We start from the raw sequence: 27,055 nt of genomic DNA on the forward strand, positions 1-27,055 counted from the left end.
CTGAAGTAAGATGATGTGGTGGGTGGTGGTGAGGGTGGGATGTCTGTTGTGTCCCCCCCGTCCTGTCCCCCTTCCTGATCAGATGTCTACACTGTATGTTCCTACTTATCTCCTGGACTTACTTGACAGGTGGGATTGAGGCAGTGGGAGGAGGATTTGGGGACTTATAGGGAGTAGTTCATCTCATTTCTATAGTTGACATCTAAAATAAGTTCAGTGACTCATTCCTGAAAGGGTCTTTTTGCTCTCCATTGGGTACAAAGAGGCTCAGGGCAACCAGCTCATCTCTGTCAGAGATGTCTAAAATTAGGTGAGACAAATCCCACTCAAACGGTCAAAATTAGCTTTGCATGTATGCCTCTAACTCTGCATTTAAACTCTTTTCTTTGCATTTTTCTTGTGTTATGTTTATGTGAGCTTTCTAAGTCTATCTGTGATAGTCGTCTTTATAAACAAAGGTACCAGTTTCTTTGATTCCTCCATTATGTGCTGTCTCCTACAGATATCTGTACACAGGAAAAAAATCTTCTCCAGTGACTGAAAACAGTTAAAGAGAAATGCTATTTAATTGAAAAATGCTGTTGTTTTTCTAACTGTATTTGAAGAACTGTGCTGAAGAGATTAAACAGTCTGGAAAAAGCTTCTCTTCCTTTAGCTTAACTAAGCTTTCTGCAGTCTGCTTCTGTTCCCTCCAGTGCCAGAGGATCAGTTTAGTGCATAGATTTACCGTGCTCTTTCCTAGTGTAAGCTCATTTGTGAAAATGCTAGGCATTATAGCCTTCAACCTCATAGATGGACAAATACTTGAGGTTAGTAATATTTGCATTTTTGAGTCCTGAAAAAATTCTCTAGTCTCAGTAGTTCAAACATAACAAGCAAGTCTTTCTTTGCTGTATAGTAAACACAGCCAAAGATTCCACTTTTTTTTTAAATATATGCATCCTGTAAGACTCCTTTAAAGTTAGCCCACCAAACTTACAGAAGGGATTGAAGGTGAAAGTGAAAAGCAAACACCTATAAATGCAACAGTTTTGGAACACATTGTGCTGGTTTGATCATAGTGGCTTTCCTTTTTTGTAACGTTTAAAGATACAACTTTATGGAACAACTTAAAATATTTATAACATAAGGTCAGTTTGGGTGAGGTGTAGACACTTGTACACAATCAAGGTCTTAATATGCAGTATATCATGCTGTTTATCACAGTTGGAGCTTCTTGGCAGTAGAAAGTATAATTGTTCCAGTTTGACAGGGTGCTGAACTTCAGCAGCTGGCTGGCCTTGCTGAGGTCAATAGAGAGAGAAGGCCTTGTAAAACCTTAAAGGCAGAAGACCTTTCTGTAAGTTCTTTTAAGATTCCAGTTGGTGCATAATATCTAACAAAATCATCCTTTGGTCCTGTTTATAAACAAAAAAAATCAGCTTTAAATCAATTATCAGGCGAGGGTAATCATTAATAGTTTAAGATATAAGCAGTACAAAAGTAAAATTAACATATCTCTTACTCAGGATAATTGGAGGGGTGTTACTGACTTATGAAAAATATATTATCTGTCTGTAAAATTATTTTTCTTTCTCTTCTTTCTACCACAACAGTTTTTCAGATAATTGTCTTTTATTAAAGTGATAAATTGTTGCATTGAGTTCTATCCAGAAAATAAGTTGCTTAAGTAATTTTTGTTTTGAACTCTTGTTTCAGACTTCTAAGTGCTATCTTTCAGAGTGGTTTTAAAACACTTAGGTTGTTACTTTATTTGATTTTCATAAATGCTTATGAAAAAATGCCTTCTCATATAGTAGGGTGTTCCTCAACAGACCACTCGGTGTCTGTGTGCTCTTGCCTATTCTTAAGTGGGCTCTCTTGACTGCCATGAGTCTAATCTATATTTTTAACTGGCTGTAATTACTGCAAATTGAACACACAATATCTCTGGTTTTTTTACCAGACTGTCCCTTGTTGGAATAACAATCACCTGGTGCTCTACTGAGTATAAAGATCTTACTCCTCCTTGAAAATTTGGTGCCTGCAGATCTCTTGGGCTTTGACCACGTAGGACATTGATAGTGGAGAAAAAAGATTGCTAATCTAGGGATGCTAAGTAGCTGATGGAGCATCTGAATAATGTATCTGAGAACATGTGTTAAGGCACAATTTGTATGAATTGTCAATTTAAAAGATTTTATAAAATTGTCTCAACAAAGTGCTATTAATCTCCTAATGACAAAGTAATTGTGACAGTGTGTAATATTTGATTCACCCCCAGGAGATGCAAATCTTACTTTGTTGGGCTCTAAGCCAATAGTTCAAGAAGGGCTCAAAAAAAAAAAAGTGCTTATTCCCTTTATTCTGTTGAATTTTTAATTATGTCATTAGCTTTCTAATACTTGCCTCTGCTAACAATGGCAAAAAAGGATTAATCAATTGTTATTTGATGAAAGGCTATCACTTGCAGTTTCATTAGGAACTGATGGATGGTTACATGTTAAAGCTGTTCCTCATGTTGGCCTTTATTTTGTCCAAGGGCATTTCTCTTCCTGTGCTTCCTGTGCCTTGTTTTTGGGGTCCTTCACAATAGCTAGTGTTTCCTAGCCCATAAATTAGTCTTTTCTCCATTGTCTAGCATTATTATATTCCATCCTACTAAGGTACAAAAATTAACCAACAGAATTTCTTCTGTGCTTGTTTTAGGGGCTTTCTGTCAAAGTCCTTTCATGAATAACTAAATATAAACTACAGAAGGTTAAATATCTTGTTATATAATATCTTTTTAATGGAAACACAACAGATGGGATCTGCCTAGAAAATGTCACTCAGGCTGGATTATATCATCTTCTTACACGCGCTTAGGAGCACTGACATAGTGAAGTGTTGAGTTATCTTTCACATGTGTGTTAGCGCCCACTGAAATGAATACAACAGCCTGATTAACGTACAGGTGGATTAAAGGCAGAGTGCTGGAGTCATGCCTAGGTCTCGCCTCCCTCCTGGATGCCTTAACAAGGATGACTGAACTACATGTGGAACAGCACTTGAATTGCTGTTAAAGTTAATTGTTTAAAGTAAACTATAACTGATTTTTAGTATTTCTTTGTATTCTGTAAACTGTGGTCATTTGTGAGTTGTCCCATGTGCAGTTCAGTTGTTCCTGCTGCTGTCTGATGTTCTCTTCTATTTATGAGCTAACACTTCTAAAGGCATTTGAATCAAGCTCTAAAATTAGGTGGATGTTATTGATCAGACTAAGTTTGTCCCAGTTTCTCAGGACCGGTCTGTAACAGACTTGTAACAAAACAATAGTTTAGTCTTGTGTCTGTCAGATTGCTTCCTTTCCATCACATTTAGGTGGGATTACTTGTCTGTCTTGTGTTTATATATCCTATCCCATATACTAGAAGGTGTCTTGGCTTTTTCAATGCAGCGAAGTAATATGGTCGTGCATTGAGTTTGTTTTCTATCTACTGTTTTTTGAAGAAGATTAGACATGAAAGCAGGTGTTTTCTAACTGTTTTGAAGTGAGATGGAGTGTGGATGAAATACAGACATTGCAGAAGGTTATTCGAGATTCCTGGATATCTAAGAAATAAAGTTTCTCTCCTTCAGGAGGAGGTTTTATGAAGGAACAGTGAAGACAAATGAAATGAGAAGAGAAAGAAGGGCCAGAGAAATCTTAAAGGGCAGTTGTTTCAAATGTTTGCATTGTTTTGATGGGATGGCGTCTTTAATCCTCTTTAGTATTTAATCACTGAAAAGTAAGGCACTGTGGTGGGTTGACCCTGGCTGGGGGCCAGGTGCCCACCAGAGCCGCTCTATCACTGCCCTCCTTCACTAGACAGGGGAGAAAAAGTACAATGAAAAGCTTGTGGGTCGAGATAAGGACAGGGAGAAATCACTCACTAATTATCATCATGAGCAAAACAGACTGAACTTAGAGAGGGAATTCATCTAATTTATTACTAAGCAAAACAGAGTAGAGGAATGAGAAATAAAATCAAATCTTAAAACACCTCCCCCCACCCCTCCCATCTTCCCGGGCTCAACTTCACTCCCGGCTTCAACCTCCTCCCCCCTCAGCGGCACAGGGGGACAGGGAATGGGGGTTATGGTCAGTTCAGTGCACGTTGTTTCTGCTGCTTCTTCCTCCTCAGGGGGAGGACTCCTCTCATTGTTCCCCTGCTCCGGCATGGAGTCCCTCTCATGGGAGACAGTCCTTCATGAACTGCTCCAACGTGGGTCTCTCCCATGGGGTGCAGACCTTCAGGAGCAAACTGCTCCAGCGTAGGTCCCCCACGGGGTCACAAGTCCTGCCAGCAAACCTGCTCTGGCGTGGGCTCCTCTCTCCGTGGGTCCACAGGTCCTGCCAGGAGCTTGCTCAGCATGGGCTTCCCATGGGGTAACAGCCTCCCTCAGGTGTCTCCACCTGCTCCAGCGTGGGGTCCTCCATGGGCTGCAGGTGGAATCTCTACACCCCCTCATCCTCCCTCCATGGGCTGCAGGGGGACAGCCTGCTTCACCATGGTCTTCACCACGGGCTGCAGGGGGATCTCTGCTCCAGTGCCTGGAGCACCTCCTGCCCCTCCTTCTGCACTGACCTTGGTGTCTGCAGATGTTCTTACATCTTCTCACTCCTCTCTCCAGCTGCAAAAGCTCTCTCTGTTTTTTCTTCCCCTTCTTAAGTATGCTATCACAGAGGCGCTGATTGGCTTGGCCTTGGCCAGTGGCAGGCCCGTCTTGGAGCCGGCTGGCATTGGCTCTGTCAGACACAGGGGAAGCTTCTAGCAGCTTCTCACAGAAGCCACCCCTGTAGCCCCCCCGCTACCAAAACATTGCCATGCAAACCCAACACAGGTACCTATTTAAATGTTTTCCATACATATTTTTGAGGTCTGAAAATTAAGTATTAGGACATTAATACTGAAATTAGCTATCTGCAAAATCAGTTGGAAGAGCTAGACAATCTGAGAAGTCCACATTTAGCATGGAAAGCTGCTATGCAGGGGAAATGCTGAGCAGAGGAGTGTCCAAATCTCTTGCCTCCTTCTGACTTAAGGTGCTTGCTTTTCTGTCTGCTTAATAGTCACAGCATGAATTCTTTGAAGGGCACTGATGCCCAAGTGAGCAGCACTTGCTGCTAAAATCAAGGCCGCTGTATAAGATGGTAACACTTCCCCACACTAAAGGAAACTAAGTAGTTAAACCAGCTGCCTAGAAAGGGATTCTAGATCTTCCTCAGCCTGAAAGGAATGAAATGAGCATCTTTCCTTCCCAGGAAAGGACAGATCCCTTCCTTCTTTGCCCTGGCAACAGCCCGAACTTGGAGTGGCTGGGGCATCCTTTCCTTGAGTTGAAGCTATGCTGTTATGCAGCCAAGAAGAAAAGCATTTTAGGAGCAGAGTGTAGCCCAATGGTTAGGGCTCTGAGGTGAGAAGGGGGGATAGAATTGAATAGAATAGTTCAGTTGAAAGAGACCAACAACAATCATCTAGTCCAACTGCCTGACCACTTCAGAGCTGCTCAGAAGTTAATGCATGTTATTAAGGGCATTGCTCAAATGCCTTTTGAACAGTGGCAGGCTTGGGGCATCAGCCACCTCTCTAGGAAGCCTATTCCAGTGTTTGACCACCCTCTCTGTAAAGAAATGCTTCCTAATGTCTAGTCTAGACTTGGATTTTTTTTTTTTTTTTTTACCCAAGAGATTTTTCTGTTTGTATTTGTTTTGTGTTTGCTTGTTTAATGACTATCCAGTGTAAAACGCTAAAGCAAGTCTAGAAAAAATCCCGTATGTCCTATTTTTATGCAATTTTTTAAATGATATAGGCAATTTTGTAAAAGCGTTAGTTGCCACATATAGATACTGCTCTTCCAAATGTGTTTCTGAGTGGATCTGATCCTCATGATTGTGTCTGTGTGCTGTGTATCCCTCTCATGCGATTTCACATTTGGCTTAAATCCAAATATCATTTAGCCTGCTGTTGCAAAGAAAGGAAGGCCCTGCCCTCCATACTGGCTGCTCATTCCTGCCCTCTCCAATTTGTGATTTTTTTTTTCTTTAATCCAACTTAAACTGATCTTCTATTTATTTAATTTTGAGGTCAGTTAGATGAATGAACTGATCCAACTTACTCTATGGTCAAACTACTGCTAAAGCTGATATAAAAGAAGTGACAGAGAAATGTGTTGGGTTGGTGTGTGGGTTTTTTTTGATAGCAACCATGAGTTTAAGTCTTAGGCATGTTCATAAAATGCCTAATTGGTTGTATTTGTCCAGATAAAGCATCTTGTTTCTGGATCACCACAGGGCTTATGTAAGCATCCTTTTTTCCCGGATTGGGGCACAAATGAGTAACTTTAGGCTCCATGGAAGCTGTAGGTCAGATGGGGAGTCTGAGGAATGCCCATGACTTTCAGATGTGGGCTTGGTTAGCATTGTCTTGGAGTAAAGGGTGTAAACATTGACTAAGCTGAGTCCAAAGATGAGGCTTAGTACTAAAAGTTTGTGATTTGAGCAAGAGGAAACCGTACTCCCTCACAGGTCAGGAGATTCTCACATTTCATTTTAAAGGATAAAAGCATTGATTGTTATGGCATGTACAGCCGCAAGGTAATAAAACAACAGAGCAAATACATAGAATTTATTAATGTTGTTAATGAAACAGAGGAGGCTGTATCCTTCAATTGTATGTGACTAATTAAGAAACGTATTATAAGTACATGAAATACAGAGTTGCATATATTGTAAACAACTGTGCTGCTCACATGTTAAGCATCACCACTAAGCCTTCTTATCCAGTATTTACATTTATGCTAAAAAGTATTCTAGAGCCATCAGGTAGCTTATATAATCCTCTTGGTTTCAAAGAAATAAAATCTGTTCAATCAGTCTTCCCCCATCTGTCTCTCGTAGCGCTGCTCTTCCTTATGGCAGGCTTATAGCTCCCTCCAGAGTTCTGTTCTGTGCTAAAATAGAGAAAAAATTGAGATTCACTGTAAAAGAATCAGATTTTGTGCTCACAGCATGCCATCTGTATGACTCAGTGTTTCACTAACAGGCTGGGCTACACAATTCTTCTCAATTTGCCTGTTTTGTCTGGTAGCATACTGATTTACTTGTAGAATTTGAAGACATCGGGGGATTTACTTAATAGGTTTCTATATTTTTCTATGCCTTTTTATGTGCATTCACTGGTTTTCAGAAAGATGACACAAAGGATTGTAAAAGAAAAAAAAAGCCACAATACAGTCAAGACAGCGTATTATAAAGAAAAATGTAATGGTTAGAGTGCATTTATGTTTTTTGTTCCTTTGTTCAGTGATCATTGACAGCAGGACTGAGATACTCCATTTATCTACATATTCTAAATGGGTTTCGGGCTAAAGTAAAGAAAATGCCCTGCCTTCCTACACTGTCATCTTTGGATGCAATAAAGTAAGGCTAAGTGCACACTTTGCTAAATACTTAATTTGTGGCCATACAGATAAAGAATTGTTATTTGGCCCAGCTATTAACTAAGGTACAAACAGCATTTCTAGGTCTTGTCTAACTCAAAATTTGTTAACTGTTTTTAAGTGGTGCTAATCAAATAATCTCCTCTAGATTGTCAGCTTTTGAGTAGTCTTCCTTTTATTTATCTTTGATTAATTACAAATGTATTGGATATGGAGGTATTACAGATCTTGTTAGAGACTTGAGATATTCATGAATGGGTCATTAACCTGAAAATCTGTCTATATGTATTTGATGTCTTCTGCAGCAGTGCATGGAAATTTGCCAAAATAATAGGAAGAAAAGTGTTAATTTTAAAATCAGAACTTGTAAGGAATTTCTCTGTTGTTCTTAACAATGCCACAAGCCTCCAGTGAAATTTCTTAGCAATTAATGAAAACTGCTGCTAGGTTGCTTATGGTGTGGTTTTAATCTTTTTGTTTGGTTGTTTTTTTGCTTTTAACCTATGGAGATACGGTTTCATCCATGTGGGAAAGTTTACAAATTAGCATCTAGTCCAATACTTGCCGCACTAATTTTACAACTATTTGGGTTTCATAACAGGGCCGTTGTTTGTCACAATGACCAAAACGCATGTGATAGCAGCTTCAAAAGAAGCATTTTACATCTGGCAGTATCGTGTGGCCAAGAAGCTCACAGCAATGGAAATTAACCAGGTAGCACGGACCAGAAAAGAAGGCAGGGAAAGGTTTGTCTTCAGGCTTTGTGATTTTTCTTCCTTTGCATTGCTATCATTGTTAAAGGTGGATTCTCCCATGCCTAAAAAAATGAACTGTCTTCTCATTTTTCTACTCACGTTTGTTGACTTGCAGGCCTGTAAGATTAAATACTACAGAACAGTTTTTCATAACAAATGTGTGTTTGTTATCCAAATCTCTTAGGCTTTTTAGGATTAGTTCCTGTTCAGTGTCTCCATTTGCTTGCTGTGTGCTTCACTTAGAGCTGTGTGTCTTTATACTTTTTTCCCCCTCCCTTTTTTCTCCTCCATACTCTTAGTTTCTAGGCAGCTATGTTCCCTCTGATGACTTTAACTGTTTCTTGTGTGTCAGTGGCTGTAAGGATGTAACGTCTATCCAGCTAGTTCTTCTCTAAATACACTTGTGTCTGATTATATCTTTGATGTCTAATCCTGTATGGACTTTTATTCTCTCAAACTAAACAAGCCAAAGTCAACAGCATCTTGCCTCTGAAATATTTCCTTCCCAGGTGCTCATTTGTGGCGTTAACTTTTCTGCTACCTCCACAAGCTTGCAAATTTGTTATGATTTTCTTTTGTATTATTTTATGTTTTCTTCTAGAGATGCTATAGCATCTTTCTATAAATTTACCATCTCTCGTCACCGTATATCCAGAATAATGAGTAATTATTTGTACATGGTATAATAACTTACATTGTTCTAGTACCTGAATGTCCTAGCCTTGGACAAAGATTGTAAATTTGATAGAAATATTGAAAAAGTGAATAGTTGTAATTCAGCATAAACTGTGATTTTAGCATTCTAAAATCTTTCCTAATGCTACTTTTTAAGGGAAAAAGTTATGTTGAAGTATGATGAAATATTGAATGTAGTAATACATAAGTTTTGTGGATATGAAGGTGAAGCTTTTCATAAGTATGGAGAAGAGCCTGAGGAAATATGGAGGTGCATGTTTGAAAAGAGACAATTGGGGTGGTTGATGGTTTGCAGGAACTTCTTGTTGCAGAATGAAAGTTTATAGATCGTATGGGAGTAGACCATCAGGGGCTGTGAAAGTGAAAGCAAATACCATCTCTGCATATCAGTACAAAGCAGGGTTATCAAAGGGGATACTACTGAAACATAAGAACAGGCATAGCTTTTATTTTCTTTTCCAATTGCAATGGGTTCTTCTCCAAGGACTGACGATACCTACCTGCTATCAGAAATGATCCTTTCTTTGGACTCATTTTTTCTTCTAACTTTTCTACAGGATTTATCATATTGATGACACCCCTTCAGGATCTGCAGATGGACACCTTGATTACAGCAGAGCTATTGAAGTGAGTGATGTTTTTAACTGCTTTATTGTGGTGTCACTGGTAGCTTGAAAGAGAAGTAGTTAGTATTGCTTTATTTATTTTCATAGATTTTCATTAGTAGAAGTGGTCATACTTAAACTTTTACTTCTACCTTTTATATGTAAGTGTTATTATTCTTCCCTCCGGTTAGTATGTTGTTACTGTTTCCTTATGTATTGCTGGAAATATACACCAAACTGTAGGGAACATAGAAGAAGTATATTCTGGGGTCCAGTATGTAGACACCTGCTGTCTTGGTGAGAAGCAGCTCCCCTTACTTCAACAAAGTATAAGCTTTTTGAAATTCAATAACCCTTGTAATATTTTCTAGTACTTTTGGTATTTTTCACTTTGTGTGTGCGCACATGCTTGCTTTTGTACTTACCAATGTACCTGAAATTAATTACAGGCCTCACAAGTCAGGAATAGTTGCTTTCTTTTGTTTTCTGTTAAATGTCTGTTACATTTTGGGTTTCTTATTTTTCTGGAGGTGGGGCAGGAGAAGAAAGGAAGCTGTTAATATTATTATTGTCATGATTCCCATAACAAAGGCTACTAATATCATAAACCATCAATTTACAGTATACTGACAAAGTTTGATAGCCCTTTTTCATGTAGATACTTAGCAACATTCTTGTATGTTTAAATAAAACTTCTTTCTTTAGCAGTGCATTCTTACTATTGCATTAAAACTGATACTGATATCGCTTGTATACTTTCAGGGAACAAGAGATCCAATCTGTGCAATAACAGCATCTGATAAGATACTACTTGTGGTAAGTTGCATGATTGATATTACTCCTAATTGCCTCTTGTGCTTGTAGACAGGAGATTCTTCTGCAGTATGTTCATAAGCAGTCATAATTTTGAAGCATTTCTGAATTCAGAACTTATACAGATGAAATATCTTTCTAGACACTTTCAAAGATAACTTTAACAGGTTCTTCTGTTAACCTGGACTCTTTCTTTAGGAGGGCTAACTCACTAAGTGCTTACAATTTAAGTACAGACTAGTTGCCTGGGTTAGTACCTATACACAGAGTTTGATAAAGTCCAGGTCAGGACTTTATTCTGTAATCTGAGTTCTGGGAAGTCTCTTCTAGGCTGTAGGTAAACGCACAAAGATTTACAAAGTCTGTCCAATTACATATTAATGGTATAATGTATGATGATGGATAATATCACATGTATGTAGTATGCTATATATATATGAGTACATTCTTGGATTATAGATACGTATGATGTATGAGGTATTGTATCATACCAAACAGCTGGTGTGGTTTTTTTCTGATCTGAAAAGAGTGATCTCATTAGACGAACAGACGTACTGGTGGGCTTTAAAACAAACTAACTGCGCAGAACAAAGATAGAAAAAGAACACTGTTCAAAATTCTCTCAATAAGCATTGCTTTTCTCTAGGGAAGAGAATCTGGTACTATTCAGAGATACAGTCTTCCTAGCGTGGGTATAGTACAGAAGTATACCCTGAACTGTCGTGCGTATCAGCTGTCTTTGAATTGCAACTCCAGGTGAGTTACAGATCTGCTTCTAACAGAGTTATCTGATTTTAAAATAAACCACTACAATTTGTGAAAATACTAATTCTATGTATTCTAGGATTCTGTAATAATCATTTACTAATTTTACTTTGATATAAACTATTTATTAATTTTAGTTGTTATTAATGGTTCCTTAACCATTTATTTATTAATCACATCTGGCTAGTCATCGGATTGCTCTGAGAGACTGTGTTAGTAAAGCTCTCGTATGTTTTAAACTAAACTTTAGGGTGCATGTGGAAAGTTTAAGGAAACATATACATGAAAGTATCTTTGTTTTATTAGATGAACCAAACATAAGCTTCCAGTGATCATGACAAGAATTGACAAAATTATGTCATAACCTGAAATTTTATATCTCTAAGTCTTCTTTCTGTTTCTGTGTCCTCCTAATGCCTGGAAACTTTGTTCATCCTATGTTAATTTTCCATTGTTACAAGCTGTAACTGGTGGCAAAGCTTCTAGCAAGACTGGTTTTCCTAAGCTTCAGCTGTGCCAGTACTGAAGTTGCTTTCTACTTAACAGCTATTTTTTTTGCAAGAGAGAGTGCAAGAGTCTCGGCAGAAAAGGCAAAAATATACTGACTAAAGAGGACTCGTAAGACAATTTTAATCACTTCAAAATGACTTCATAATTTCAAACAAAATTCATCATACATGTGTAAATTGCTCACCTTTTTAGGTATAGACCACAAATAGATTGCTTCACTTAAAAGGCAATATGATCTAGTCAGAGCTGCATTAGTTTTTTGGGTGTTTTTTTTTTTTAATTGCTTTTGAAATTTTAATAGAGATTAAGGTTGAAATACCTTTCAATATTTAGAAATGCTTTTAAAGTGGCATTGTAGTAAATATAGGCTACTGTGACTCACTGGAAATTTTCAAATTTAACCCTTTAGAAATTGTATTTTCCCATATTTTAAATAACTGCAAAGATTAACTGGATTATACTTCGTATTGCCTGGAAAAAAAAATAAAGAATACCCTTTGTAGAAATATAAGAAATCTGTTTTAGAGATTAACAGTCTGCATCACCACACTGTCTTTTTCATTTAAGAATCTGCTTCATTGCCTCCTAGTAAATAATGAAAACCAATTCTATTCGATGGCTAATTTTAGGCTCTGTCAAGAAAAGTTTTGTGAGGGGCAGAACCTGCAATTTACTCAACTTGATATCTGAAGTATGAAGGATCTTTAGAATGCTGGATGAAAAATGGGCATATTTTTGAACCTTTGCAGTGCCAGATCCTCTATGAGCTGATGAAAAACTTCTTTCCATGTCCCTGGTCCCTCTCTGCTGTGCAGATAAATGAAAATCACATGCATCTCACTGAATCTATGGAATTATACTGGTATTAGATAGAGGGGAAATTTCCTGAGTGTGCCAGTTTAGGGAACTATTTCAGATTTACAACCTTGAATGGTATTATTTAGCTCTCTTATTTTTCCTTCCTTTGTTTTTTCTGTAGTCGTGTTGCTATCATAGACCTTTCAGGTGTTTTGACTTTCTTTGACTTGGATACACGGGTAGCAGACAGTACAGGACAGCAAGCGATAGGTGAACAGCTGAAACTGGAACGCAAAGATGTCTGGGATATGAAATGGGCCAAAGATAACCCAGATTTGTTTGCAATGATGGAGAAGACAAGAATGTATGTTTTCAGAAACTTGGATCCGGAGGTAAATATTAACATACATAAACTACTGATTTTACAAATTTGCTTGTAAGTTAATGGCTCTATGTTGAATAGCGTTATTCTTATGCTTACCATTCAATTAGGCAAGTGTTTATACAAATAAACTTGCTTCTGGAAATCTCAAAATCTTGTTAGCTCTAATGTGGGAGTGTTAGTGTTGTTTAGGAACAAATAAGTAAAATGAACTATCAGTCCTGGAAAGCTAAAAATGTTGTCATATTTTTCTTAAATGTATGAAATATTTTCAGAAGCGTATTTTTGTATGCTTTGGAAAATAGAAACACAATTTCAGTAAAGATATTTGTAAAATACAGCTCAGTTGAATCTAAATATTGGCAGGTGTTCCTTTATCTCTTTTTCATAGCTTAGTTATAGAAAACATGAGCATTTTAAATTACGTCTGTGTATATGGAATTGTCAATAATGTTAATGATTTTAGTATTTGTTTCCTGTTGGAAATGCAATTAAATCCTGGTTTGGAGAAGAATAAAGTATCTTTATATATACCTAACAGATTTGGTTAGGATTTAATCAGACAGAATACAAGTTCATTCCTTTGTAACTTATTTAACTTTAAGGAACCTATACAAACTTCTGGATATATTTGCAACTTTGAAGATTTAGAAATCAAATCTGTTCTTCTGGATGAAATATTAAAGGTAAGTGTAATTAATTTTATTTTGTAGGAACAGTTTGTGTCTGTCATAATGATTTGAACAGTAGATATGTATGTTGGGTGAAAATAAAGGTTACATGGAATAAAATTATGTTTCTTTATCCATTATGTTAGAATCCTGAACATCCTAACAAAGATTACATCATCAATTTTGAGATTCGGTCATTACGAGACAGTCGAGCATTGATTGAAAAAGTTGGCATTGAGGAATCTTCCCAGTTCATAGAGGACAATCCACATCCCAGACTTTGGTAAAATCTTTTTTTAAGCTAACTTTGTTTAAATTTGTGTTCTTTTGTATTCTTTTCCTGTTCAGACAGATCTGGTGTTAAAGTACACCACCTCCAATCAAAACCAGCCAAAGCAGTATACACTTAAACAAAATCATTTAAGAAAAAGGAAAAAAAAAACCCATAGTAACAGTGCTCAGCTGCTATCTGAAGGGCTGCTATTCTAACTGAGAATGTCTCTTCATTGGACTGAATCACCTCGAAAGGGGTATTACAGCATTGAGAGGACACCCAAAGAGAGCCTTGCAGTCCCCTACTAGCCTGGCTCCCCACCTCTTTTGTAGTTGATATATTTGGGCAGTTTCAAGCTGTGTTATGATTTCCCAGAACGAAAGAAAGAGAGTTTTTTTTCCTGAGCATTTGAGAATTCATGTTTTAGGAGACGATGAGCAAGTGTTCAAGACTCCTCAGCAGCCAACTTAAAAAAAACAAAAACAACTTGGGGCCAGTGCTTCCCCAAGCTTCTAGTTCTTGAACCCAAAAAAGTGGGCTGTTGTTAAATTGGAACTCTGTCATTTTATGAATGTTGTAGTACCTGGAATGGTAGGCATGCCATGTGTGTCACGGTAGTGGGTATAGGATATGGGCTTAAGACACCTCTTTGCTCTATGCTGTATGAGCCCCAAAATGCAGTGCTTCTTGCTTTTAGGGGTGAATCTGAAGGAAATGAAAAAGCTGACAGAAAGCTAACTTTAAGTTGGTTAAATTAAAATTCAAATTGACGGTTGAGAGGGTATTTATTTATTTTATATTGAATCTTGATGACAAAGAGCTTAAAACTCAGTAAATGGAACACATTAGAATGGTAACAAGAGCAGTTGACTAACTTTGTAGCATTGTGGACAGACCATAACGGACAGATGAGAAAGGATAGGTATGTTAATCATGTTGTTTTGCAGCCTCTCAGAAGTAATCTGAGAAAAGGAGATGTTGGCATGTTTAAACTAAACGTGGACTCAGCTATTAAACTAAACTTGAAAAGCCTGCACAGCAAACATTTGAGAATAAACCTGTGAAAACAGGAGTTCTGGAAATCTATTTAATATTCCATGTCATAAGGGCTGGAAGAGTAAATGCCTCAGTAGATAATTTAATGAAAAGTCAGTAGCAGAAACTAAAACTTCATTGACAAGTTACTTGTTGAATGATGCCAATTCTCTTTAACTTCCTGGAGATTGTTTCTCTATCTGTACCTTTCTGTAGTAATTTTGGCTCTGTTTTGAAGCTAACTGATTTCTTGCAGTATTGGATGTTTGGCTTGCATCAAAGGGGGTTGAGAGTTCTCTGTTAGTTCTGATAGTTCAGAGGGGGATTTAGAATTGCTGAAAGGCTGGCCAAGACAATTTGCTTTAGAAGTTTGTCCCTAAAAGCATTCCTTCCTATCCAGTTGTGCTTTCGTCTCCAGAACGTACATTCTGAAAAACAGGATTTGATAGCTACACAGAGTAGAATATCTCAAGTTAGAAGGGACCCACAGGGATCATAGAGTCCAACTCCCCGCTCCTCGCAGGACTACCTAAAATTAAACCCTATGACTAAGAGCGTTGTCCAGATGCTCCTTGAACTCTGACAAGCTTGGTGCCCTGACCACTTCCCTGGGGAGCCTGTTCCCGTGACCGACCATCGTCCCAGTGAAGAATCTTTTCCTAATGCCAATCTGAACTTCCCCTGACACAGCTTCATTCCATCTCCTCGTGTCCTGTCACTGGTCACCAGTATGAAACACATTATCTGGTATTTTATGCTGTGTGTGTGTGCACGCATGTGTGTCTGTGTCTCCATATAAAGCAATTTATGTTTTATTATGTAGTTTTCCTAGGTTTAAGAAATAGATGCTTCAGTAACAGTACTGTAATTTTATTAATTTGAGTATGTAGGGTATAATGTTAGTTTTGTGAGTTTTCATTTTTACTAATGTCTTGAACTAGCTAAAGATTTTTGGAGTTTTAAGTCATTCATACCTTCTGCTAATAAAATGAGTATTAGTTTTGAAAGTCTGTGTCTCAGTAAAAAATTTATATTGTAAAATCATAGAATCATAGAATGGTCTGGGTTGGAAGGGACCTCAAAGATCATCTAGTTCCAACCCCCCTGCCATGGGCAGGGTCACCCTCCACTAGACCAGGGTGCCCAAAGCCCCATCTAGCCTGGGCTTGAACACTTCCAGGGATGGGGCATCCACAACCTCTCTGGGCAACCTGTTCCAGTGTCTCATCACCTCACAGTAAAGAATTTCATCCTAATATCTAATCTAAATCGACCCTCCTTCAGCTTAAACCCATTACCCCTTGTCCTGTCACTACACTCCCTCATAAACAGTCCCTCACCATCTTTCCTGTAGGCCCCTTTACGTACTGGAAGGCTGCAATTAGATCTCCCTGGAGTCTTCTCTTCTCCAGGCTGAACAACCCCAGCTCTCTCAGCTTGTCCTCATAGCAGAGGTGCTCCAGCCCTCTGATCAGCTTCGTGGCCCTCCTCTGGACTCGCTCCAACAGCTTCATGTCTCTCCCGTACTGGGGCCCCCAGAGCTGGATGCAGTACTCCAGGTGGGGTCTCACAAGAGCAGAGTAGAGGGGCAGGATCACCTCCCTCGACCTGCTGGTCACACCTCTTTTGATGCAGCCCAGGACATGGTTGGCTTTCTGGGCTGCAAGCGCACACTGCCGGCTCATGTTAAGCTTCTCATCAATCAATACCCCCAAGTCCTTCTCCTCAGGGCTGCTCTCAATCCATTCCCTGCCCAGCCTGTAGTTGTGCTTGGAATTGCAGCAACCCACGTGCAGGACCTTGCACTTGGCCTTGTTGAACTTCATACGGTTTGCACAGGCCCACCTCTCAAGCCTGTTGAGGTCCCTCTGGATGGCACAAAAAATATGTCAAATGCTGTTCACCTTGCTCCAAAATTGACATGAACTTGATTTTCATTATGCAAGGAAACATACAATATGTCACATATTCATACAGAAGAGATGGATTAGAAGTGCTGGTTATAAAGCAAATAATACATTCTAGATTAGAACGGAACAGTGCCCTTACTGCTAGAACATGACAAACAGGATGATGTGTTTTGAAGATTGATTACATTTGTCATACTGTTTTTCTCTTGGTTTCATTGATGTCAGCATTTGAGTTGAAGTGATAGCAACCTTCTCGAATTGATTAAAAAATACTGAGTTGATACTGCCTAAGCATGGCTTAGATCACTGAAAACAGCAACAATATTGGTTTTGTCAGTGCCCTGCTGCACTGAATTTGTTTCACAATGTCAATCAGCTAGTCTAAATTTACCTAGCCTTATTTTTGCAGAAAATTCTAGAGCTTATTGAAGCACCTGATGGATGTAGGTTGGCCTGAAGGTAGAAATTCTCTGTTTGCAGAACTAACCAATGGGTTGATACCAGTACAAGGTTTCCCAAACTGCCGTGCTCTCCCAAAGTGCTGTTCCAAACTGGACAAGGAACATCCAGATGGATTAGAAGGATAATTTAGTCTTCATGGCTAATTTAGTTGGAGGCCTTCAGACTGAGGCTGCCATCAAGGGTTAAAGTTATGCATAGGTAGAAATATCTAAACGGAACTGCACTGAGACCAGCAACACATGTCACATTGGACAATTGTAATACTCAACCCTGCTCATTCCTCCCAAGCCAGTGTCCGTTTGAACAGCTGAACAAAGAATATTACCGATTATTTGAACATCTTTCCCTGAGCAAGTAATGGATAGATCACAGAATGCACTGCGGACAAGTATACAACCAAATTAAGACTAGTTAGTAAATAATACAGTTGCAGTAACTTACATGTTGTCTTTAAATAATGACTAGTTAAATGTATCCTCATTTAATTTACTGGATAGCTGCATTTCTGACTATTTTGTTTGTTTTTCACACAGGCGTCTCCTGGCTGAAGCTGCTCTTCAGAAGCTGGATCTGCAGACTGCTGAACAAGCTTTTGTACGTTGCAAAGATTATCAAGGTATTAAATTCGTGAAGCGTCTAGGCAACCTGCAGAGTGAGTCAATGAAGCAAGCAGAAGTGGCAGCCTATTTTAGCAGATTTGAAGAAGCTGAAAGAATGTATCTGGATATGGACAGAAGGTAATTGCGTGTAGTCATCTCAGCAGCAGATAAAGAAAAAAAGTGTGAAAAAAATATGCTTGTCTTTTAGTAAAGAACGACTGTTTTAGCACTGAAAACTCTACCAGTTTCTGGAAAGACAGAAGAGGATCAGATGGACAGAATTTTGTTGTATCCGTAGATAACCAATTCTATAGGTAAATCAGCACATTCCAAACTGCAAAACCCCAGCTGTTCTAGGTAGTGCTGTGTTTCATAGACATTTTTTTTTTCAAGTATTTTGTCGGTATTTCAACTGGGATTCCAAAAATACAAACAGTCTTAACTAATGTTTAATTTATGTACTGTTGCTTTTAGCTAGTAGCCAAGTACACATTCTTTCCAATTACATATACAAACAACAGAGTTTTTAATGAACTGTAATCTCTGGAGAGACAGAAAGGACTCTGGATGAAATTGTTGACCAATCAATGGAACTTTTGCTCAGGAATGAAAACAAACAAAGCAAAATTACAGTATTACTGGAAAATAGAAATTAACGCTAAGTAATTAACTAGAGGACTGTCTTTACTGAAAAAGGATAATGAGAAATAATAAGCAGCAGTTGTACGATGTAGCCTGTAGGTGGTGGTCAAACACGGAGAAGCATGAATCACTTATGCATATGTGAAATTTTAAAGCTTTGATTAATGGAGCCATGACAAAAAGCAGGGAATGATGGAGAAAAAGTTATTTCTTTCATGCTTCCTCTTCCCTGGTAAGGGTGGGAGTGGGAGGGAAGGCAGGAGCTGGGGAGAGATGCACGTTAGAGCCTGGTAATAGAAAACCTTCTTGCACATAGTTAATTAGCCCATGGAAGTATGCTGGCTTGGAGAGCTGGACTGTCTCATAACCACTTAAGTCACACTGCAACACAGATTTTGAGATACGGCATATTCCCTTCCATATGGCTGAAGAGAAATTTGGCCATTATAGGATTGCAGACATCAAAGATTTTTTTTTTTTTTTAACTGCTTTTTTCAACAGTAGAGCATCTTATTCTCCAGCTACAAGAGTATGGGAATTCTGTATTGACCTTATGTGTCTCCTCACCACTACAAAAATTTCGATATGGACCTCCCATAAATTAGGCTGAAATAAAACTATTTTTCAAATACAATTTTAAATTTTTTTAGATAGATGCTGTTATTTAGCTGACTGGACTGACTTGCTGTTGCCTTCCTTTACTCACTTGTAAATTTAGGACATTTTTAAAAGAATTGTATATATCTCTCCCATTTCTTTTCTATGCACCTGCATATATGGTGGAAAAAACCTGCCAGACAGACACACGATGGATCATATGTATGCACGAATAATAAAAAGGAGAGACTACTACTGAGTCCTTTCTCCTTCATCCAAAGTCATCTTGAAACTGAAAGTGAAGTCCCTGAAATCCATTTTATTAAATCTCAGCTTTAGCCGCCATTATTCATATTACTTGCTCCTTGGGCCTTCTCCTCATCTCCCTCCTGCTTTTTTAGCCTTCTACAGCCGCTGCCATCTATTGTAGTGGTCAGCAGTGAAAGATAAAGAATGGTATACAGAACAAGAGGAAGTCTGAAGTAGCATCAGCCCAACTGTCTTGCCAGCTGCTTATTTAACTCCTCTCAATGGAGCATGGCTAATAGGGAAGCGTGTAGGTATGATATAACCTGTGAGCTCTCTGAGTATTTGCTTTTATGGAATATTGTTTAAATTGTAAACAAGATATCAGAGATCATTGTGATACCTGTGATGTAGGTTATGAACATGAGAATACTTTTGGATGCTTTTCTCAAGATTTTTGTTAGCTATTTTATTGTCTTTGACTTTTTCCTGCTATTTTCTGTTTATATTAGAGATCTTGCCATTGGACTACGGATAAAACTGGGAGATTGGTTTCGAGTATTGCAGCTACTGAAAACTGGCTCGGGTGATTCAGATGATGCCCTTCTTGAACAAGCACACAATGCTATTGGAGATTATTTTGCAGACCGTCAGAAATGGTATGTTCTGTAGAGGACCTAGTAAGAAGGAAATTATGAAAGAAATGATAAACTGATCATAAGACATAATTTATGAGGAGGGACAGATGTCAGGAAAGTCAGGATGCAATACCTGCGATAATTTTGGAATTATGAGATTTAGTTCAGACCTTTACGGTTCCACCGCTGCACGTGCCTTTAAAGAGAGAGCTGTTCATCAACCATCTAAAGAATGAAGGTGATAAAAATCTCAGTTTTGCCAGAAGACTGTTTGCTTCAAAGGAGAGGGGGTTGGAGAGAAACACCTATCCAGTTGTATTAGGCTAGATACAGAAAGTATTTAAGAAAAAAAAAATCAGTTCGAAACTAAGAGACAATTATTAAACATCAGTGAATTTCAAAACTAACCACAAGCTTTCTAGAATGCTTAAACCCACAAATATTTGAAAAGGTCCAGAGTTCTCTCTGACCTGGATCTGTCTCCAGCTCTTGCCCAAACTGGACACCCAAGGAAGATTTTCAAGAACAGTCCACGTATGTAATGATGTTTCTCCAGAACACTTTTGCAGTCACGTACTTACTGAGCCAGAAGTGACATCTTCATATTTAATAACTTGTAGAGAAATCTTCTTTCATGAACTCTTCTTGTTGCCTTCTAAGCCCATGTAAACTTTTAGCATCCAGAACACTCTGTCTCATAGAGTTTGACAGCTCCACTATGTATTGCAATTACCCAGACTATATTATCACAAAGAACTTGGGTCCAAAAGCAGTTGAAAACTTGTGATTAGATTTTGAAAGTTGATTTTTAGATGCTTTAGGTAACTTTGGAGAATGATCTTTGAGATTTTAGTGCTTGTGTTTTAAAATACAGAGGCACAACAGTAAAACCCTTTTCTGAAAGTTTAGTTGTAAGTTGTTGTCCATTATCAGCCATGATCTGTGCAGATGTGGGAATACAGTTTTAAGATTCCTTGATTTCCTAACCTTAAGCTAGTCTAAGAATCAATCTTGCTACTACTTCAATATAATGATTTCTGAAGATTAAAACTTTTAGTGCATTTTAGAAAAACACTGAAATTCTAGCTACAAAAGCTCTCTCAAGCAAACTTACCTATTTAAAATAATGTAATTTTAAATTTACAAATGCAAAAGGCTTACACAATGAGAAGCTTCACTTGTGTTTATATATCAGAAGCCACCACTTTTTTTTTATTATTAGGTTAAATGCTGTACAGTATTATGTACAAGGACGAAACCAGGAACGTTTAGCTGAATGCTACTACATGCTAGAGGACTACCAAGGACTGGAGAATCTAGCTAACTCACTTCCGGAGAATAATAAATTGCTCCCTGTAAGCAAAAAGCACCTTTATTTTTCATTGCCTTATGCTCAACTATTTATTGAAAATTTCCCGTCTTGGGAGGGTTAAGAAAGAAAGAGAGAAAGAATGCAGTATATGACCTACTCACTGAAGCATAATGGTGTTACTTTGGTATTGATCTCCAATATTACTGTTGTTTTCATACTCCGTCATTCTTCCCTTCCCTTACTCTCCAAGTTCCCCAGAAAGACCTGATTATTCATCACGCTTTATGGCCACTTGGCTAAGTCATAATTCACTGTTTCCCTCCCCAGACTGTGGCATTTCTCTCTAAAATAGCTGTGCTTCACTGAGAAGTCACCCCTCATGGCTGGACCTTTACTTTATCTTTCATTTTGTCGTCTAGTCTACACTGGGTTTTTTTCCCCCAAAATTCTTCCTGGTTGCTATCCCTGGTTTAACTTCTTACATGGCAGCTCTGGTGGGAATGCTAATGTACAATGAAAATTGAAGATACTCTGCTGAAAGAAGGGAAAGTAGGTGGTATAGCCTGAAATTATCTACTAAGTAATAGCTAATTTAAAACTACGATATGATTGATTAATCCAAAATGCTTGAAAAAGCCAAACCTGCTCATTTAATGCCTTTTTCAGTTGTTTGAACAAAGCAAGATGACAGCACTTTTTAACTTCTAATAGCAAAGTTTTGTGAAATACCCTAAATAGTAAGAACACAGTCCTTTTGTTATGATTTGATTTGAAAGAAAATTTTTTAAATAGCCTTTTTTTAAAAAAAAAAATTAGAAGTGGTGTGTGAAAGTAGCACGCTGTTCTAAAGATTTACAACAGCGTGTGTTGTCTTCACAGAATCCACAAAGCAAACAACCCCTTCTCCCCCAAGTTCTTGGAATTAAATTAAAGAATATAATAGTATTTCAGTTGCTACACGATATACTAAAAATCTGGAAGTGAATTTAACACGGTGCTGATGCTTTTTACAGGATATAGCTTATATGTTTGTAAGAGTGGGGATGTGTGAACAAGCTGTGTCAGCCTTTCTGAAATGTAATCGACCGAAGGATGCGGTAGATACCTGTGTACATCTCAACCAGGTAAACCAACAGCAGATCATCTGCTTTACCGATACCAATTTAACAGTGAGATTTCTATCCTAATGCCTAGCTAAATACAAGTCCTTGTTAAGCTTCTGATGATTTGTCATGACTTCTGGAAAACTCATACTTCAGTGCTTAAGCCAGTTCTCTGAAATTAGGATTAGAGCATTGGAAGGACACAGCTATACACAGCAGTGCTACTTCTGCGTGTGTGTGTGTGCGCGCGCGCACGTGGGTGCGTGTGCATGCATGCGTGTGTGGGTGTGTGGCACGCTCAGCATGTGCGGCCTTTGCAGAGCTGGGCTGGTAGGAAGACTGGAGAGCTTCTGGCTGCCCATTTTCCACATCCCCCTCCTTCCCTGTACAGATGCAAATGTATTTGGCTACATTAGGATGTACCTGGAAAATTATCTGTATGTTTACGGCTAGAGCTGTTCCCCAGTATGACTTACCTGTGCAAATGTTTGTGTCAACACAAGTAAGAGAGAAACTGAGGATGGCTAATGTATGGGAACAGAAGTACTGGCTAGTGCTGTCTTTGCGAACAAATTCCTAGTTTCTGGATCTGAAGGGCTTTTAGGTATGAGATTCAGCTAAGTCTCTCGGTCCTGCCAGACTTTTGATCTGGGGCAAATGCAATAACGAAAACTGTTGAAGATCAGGAAAATTCACAGACAAAATGAGGTATATAGAAGGATAAGTAAAGTGTTATTGTCTGTGCCTTAAGCCTATGGGCTGAAGTCCTCTTTAAGACATGCTTTTGAGAGTCTGGGTTTTAGTAATATCAGAAGTGTTGAAATCGGCGTGTCCAGCTATGAGCAGCAATGAAGTGATTTTGCAAAGCTTTTACCAAAGCAGAAGCAACTGCTTTGTATGTGGTTTTGGACAGAGGTCCAGCATTTGTTTCACTGGCCTGCTGTATCACGATTGGCACTGATGTTAGCATTTGTATTCTCTTGGTTTTTACTTTAATTTTATAGTAGCCTGGTTCTAAATGGTGATGAAGTATTGCACACAAAAGTTGCAGACTATTCATGGATAACCAGCTTGTTCTGAGAATGTATTTGAAACAATGAGGTTGATAATTGTCTGCTTTCATTTCTAGTGGAATAAAGCGGTGGAGCTGGCTAAAAATCACAATATGAAAGAGATTGGATCCTTGTTAGCCAGATATGCAAGTCATTTACTGGAAAAGAATAAAATCCTTGATGCTATAGAACTCTATCGTAAAGCCAACTATTTCTTTGAAGCTGCTAAGCTCATGTTCAAGGTATTGCAGGTTTTATTTTTATGTCAAATAACTGAGTTTGTGGACTAGCTCTTAATATTTCCATGCTACTTTTTTTCTTGGGGTTATTTTAGTGTTAATGATGTCCAGGCGATAAGCAGATGTCATTATACAGGATACTGCAAAGATGAATCCAACTCCTAAGTTCAGGTAGCTCTATCTGAAATAGTTACCCTGGATGTCCTCTGTAGCCAGTGGAGAGGAGACTTAGGACACAAGCCATCAGATTTATTTTGAGACTTGCACTTCAGAATGAGATGAACTGCACCTCAGAAAAGGTCCTGTTGCCCTACATTGCCTAATGAAGTATAGCAGACCAGCCTGGGAGCAGTGTCCACATTATTTTATATGTTGTGTGGGTTAATTTTATCTCATTTATTTTTAAAAATAGCAATATCACTAACTAGAAGTTAAATTTTGGTATTTCTTCAATTGGTACCTTCAATTAGAAACTGCTGTGGTGTGCTTTTAAGATAAAGATATTGCTTAGATTTGGTTTGGCTGCAGAGATTTCTGTACATAGCTTATAAAGTCTGTAAGAGTGATATGTAATTTTTACAGCAAATATTTATAGTAAAACAAAAAAAAATGTATATGTTACTTTCAAAAGCCATTCTTCTTTTCTGGGAAAACCACCAGACCTTATTGAAAGCTATGTATTTCTTAAACTTCAGTGTTTAAAAATCACTATTTTTTAGTTTATTTTTATATTAAGTCAATAGACTTATACATGGTTACACTGATTTATCCTTCCTGAGAATCTGGCTTTATATGCTTGTTAGCTAAATAAATATAGAATAATGTACATTCTTCAGTTTGACGTTTTCATTTATAGTTCTGTTTGCAGTCTAAATTATTACATTCAAATGCAGAATCATTTTTTGGCATCATTTCCTAGGTTTGTACAAGCATGCGATTGTCCAAGAGAATGAAACGACTCTTCTAATTTTTTTTTTTTTTAAATCTACATTAAATTCTTTGGTTTTGTTTTTTAAGATTGCAGATGAAGAGGCAAAGAAAAGGACAAAGCCTTTGCGAGTTAAAAAGCTTTATGTATTAGCAGCCTTACTTATAGAACAGTGCCATGAACAAATGCAAAATGCACAAAGGGGAAAAGTTAAAGGAAAAAGTTCAGAGGTAAAGTGTCTTTTTTTTTTTTCATTTTTCTTCCTGATTTCTGGTTTATGCTCCCTAGTCAGAATAAATAAAGCTATGTGAGGCTATTATGGTTTTTTTAAGAATGCTTTTTCCTGCTAAGAACAAAGCTTTCCTTAAAGCAAGTCTTCCGTGAAAACATATTGTTCTAAGTATTATTTTAAAACATTTAAATCATATGTATTAATAGATATTTTTCTTCCTAAGTTTAATGTGTTTTCTCTTAATGTTTTCACTATAACAATGAAAATCATACTAAGAAACTCCAGATTTATTTTTTTTCCTGTAAGACTCTCACTTTCCTGTCATTTAGGAGTAATTATCAATCCCAAAGAGAGATCTGTGATTAGATTAAGCTATGTTGGCTATAATTTAGCAGGGAGATGGCTCCAGATATGGGGGAAGCAAATGGAAGAATTTTTTTTTTTTCTTCTCATGCTTTCATCTTCCTATGCACAAATGAAAGAGTTTAAACAAAGTTTTAAGAGATCGGGTGTTGAAATGCAGTATTAATCCAAACTATGGACCAGTCTGCAGATGTGCACAGAATATATTTGTACACATGTATATAATATTTATCTTTTAAAATCTACACCATATGTTCTGCCTATGCACTGTATAAAATACCTAACAATGTTCACTTTAGGTCCATGTATTTATATTTTCTCTAGTTAACACAGACAGTGGTGTAATCACCAAGTACAGAAAAGTTCTTTTCATATATCCCCACTTCCTGCTGTATCTGTTTTGTATAAAAATTACTTGCGATACTGCTTTGTTTTCAGACTGCTTCAGCTTTGGCTGGTTTGCTAGAAGAAGACGTTCTTTCTTCAACTAATCGCTTTGCAGACAATGCTTGGCGAGGAGCTGAGGCTTACCATTTTTTCATACTTGCACAAAGACAGCTCCATAAAGGTTCTGTAGATGTAGCACTTAAAACAGGTAGGACTTCATTTTTAACCCTGTAAAGAAACTGTTCTAATTTCACACAGCACATAATTTCACTTATGGTTGGCTCATTTTTCTATTCTTGCTAGATCCATAGAATTTAAAACAAAACCATATAATGAACTGAATATGGCCACAGTTGAGATACCTGTGAAGTATTTTCTTGGAGACAATGAGAATCTAACTTAGCAAATATTACCTGGTTACATTGGACAATCTCTGAAGATGTTCTGTTGACTGTTTTGGTTTTTTCTCTAAATTACAAGGCGTGCCTGAACTCACATCAGACCTCCCTGTAGAGCTTCATAAAAAAATTGTGGGAGTTAGAGAAGCAAACAGTGCCCAATACTTTGTCCAAGTAATGAAGGTCCATTTCAAATACTTCTAACATGTTAAAAAAAAAAAAAAAAAGTGTCTCAAAAAGACACTTTAATTTCCCAGTCAAATCTTTTTTTTTTTTTAAAGAGTTGAACCATGTATGCTTCACAGTCATGTCAATGAAAAGACTTTGGTTCCTTGTGTCCAATTTGTAAGATTAATACTGTCTACTAGTAGCAAATATTTCATACAGATGCTTGCGCTTCTCAGAAGACTTGTAATAATTTTTTTTCTTTTAATTTCTTAGCTCTTCATTTGCGAGATTATGAAGACATTATCCCTGCAGTTGAAATCTATTCCCTTTTGGCACTCTGTGCATGTGCAAATAGAGCATTTGATATTTGTTCAAAAGCCTTTGTTAAACTAGAATCCTTGGAAACTCTTAGGCCAGAGCAGAGGCAACGGTATGAAGACCTTGCTCTAGAGATATTCACCAGACATTGTCCAAAGTATAATAAAAAATCTGATCTGGATGACGTTCTTGAGAGGTGCGTTTATATGATATTGTAATAATACTAGCATTTTTTTTCCTACTATTGTCTGCATTTTGGGTTTTAGCAGGTTTTGTGTGACCAAGTTAATTAGGTGCTTTGCTGCTTAAACCAAATATTGGGTTAGAATGATACAGGTGTTAGCCAGTCTGCAGAAAGGATAATACAACACTATTTTATTGGGGACAATAGACACTGACTGTATTTGAGGAACTGGGCATAAACTTCATCTTAATTTGAAATGCACATGGACAGAGCATGGGAGTTTTAGGACCTCTGATCAGGTATTATGTGCCATTAAAGTAATACTGTTACTGTTTGCATCACCATTGTGGTGTGATGTGAATGTTTAACCATTATTAACCGATAAGTCTCTAGCGGTTTATGTATTACGTAAATCTACATGGTGTGAGAAGATGACTATGTGAAACGAAAGAGAGTATGAAGGGCACGCTTATGGGGTAAGTCCCTGGAGTGGCTGTACCCACAATGGTGTCTTTGACATACATTTCCTG

The 27,055-nt window shown here is 37.8% G+C and overlaps 1 protein-coding gene across 2 annotated transcripts in view; it reads left to right on the forward strand.

Moving 5' to 3' along the window:
• The window catches only part of WDR35 (WD repeat domain 35), a 47,481-nt gene that overhangs the window by 18,735 nt on the left and 1,691 nt on the right, over window positions 1-27,055 (forward strand). Inside the window, exons 12-26 of one of the 2 annotated variants that reach the window (XM_075750549.1) lie at window positions 8,045-8,189; window positions 9,452-9,521; window positions 10,262-10,315; window positions 10,959-11,068; window positions 12,567-12,777; window positions 13,373-13,453; window positions 13,585-13,721; window positions 17,653-17,856; window positions 19,716-19,862; window positions 21,064-21,196; window positions 22,167-22,277; window positions 23,386-23,550; window positions 24,565-24,705; window positions 25,509-25,665; window positions 26,297-26,537. In XM_075750549.1, the coding sequence (XP_075606664.1) occupies window positions 8,045-8,189; window positions 9,452-9,521; window positions 10,262-10,315; window positions 10,959-11,068; window positions 12,567-12,777; window positions 13,373-13,453; window positions 13,585-13,721; window positions 17,653-17,856; window positions 19,716-19,862; window positions 21,064-21,196; window positions 22,167-22,277; window positions 23,386-23,550; window positions 24,565-24,705; window positions 25,509-25,665; window positions 26,297-26,537 (2,107 nt within the window). The remainder of the gene's footprint in view (window positions 1-8,044; window positions 8,190-9,451; window positions 9,522-10,261; window positions 10,316-10,958; window positions 11,069-12,566; window positions 12,778-13,372; window positions 13,454-13,584; window positions 13,722-17,652; window positions 17,857-19,715; window positions 19,863-21,063; window positions 21,197-22,166; window positions 22,278-23,385; window positions 23,551-24,564; window positions 24,706-25,508; window positions 25,666-26,296; window positions 26,538-27,055) is intronic. The other variant, XM_075750550.1, reaches the window with a different exon arrangement.

Source organism: Balearica regulorum, chromosome 3 (assembly GCF_011004875.1).
Source record: "Balearica regulorum gibbericeps isolate bBalReg1 chromosome 3, bBalReg1.pri, whole genome shotgun sequence".
Lineage (NCBI taxonomy): Eukaryota > Metazoa > Chordata > Aves > Gruiformes > Gruidae > Balearica > Balearica regulorum.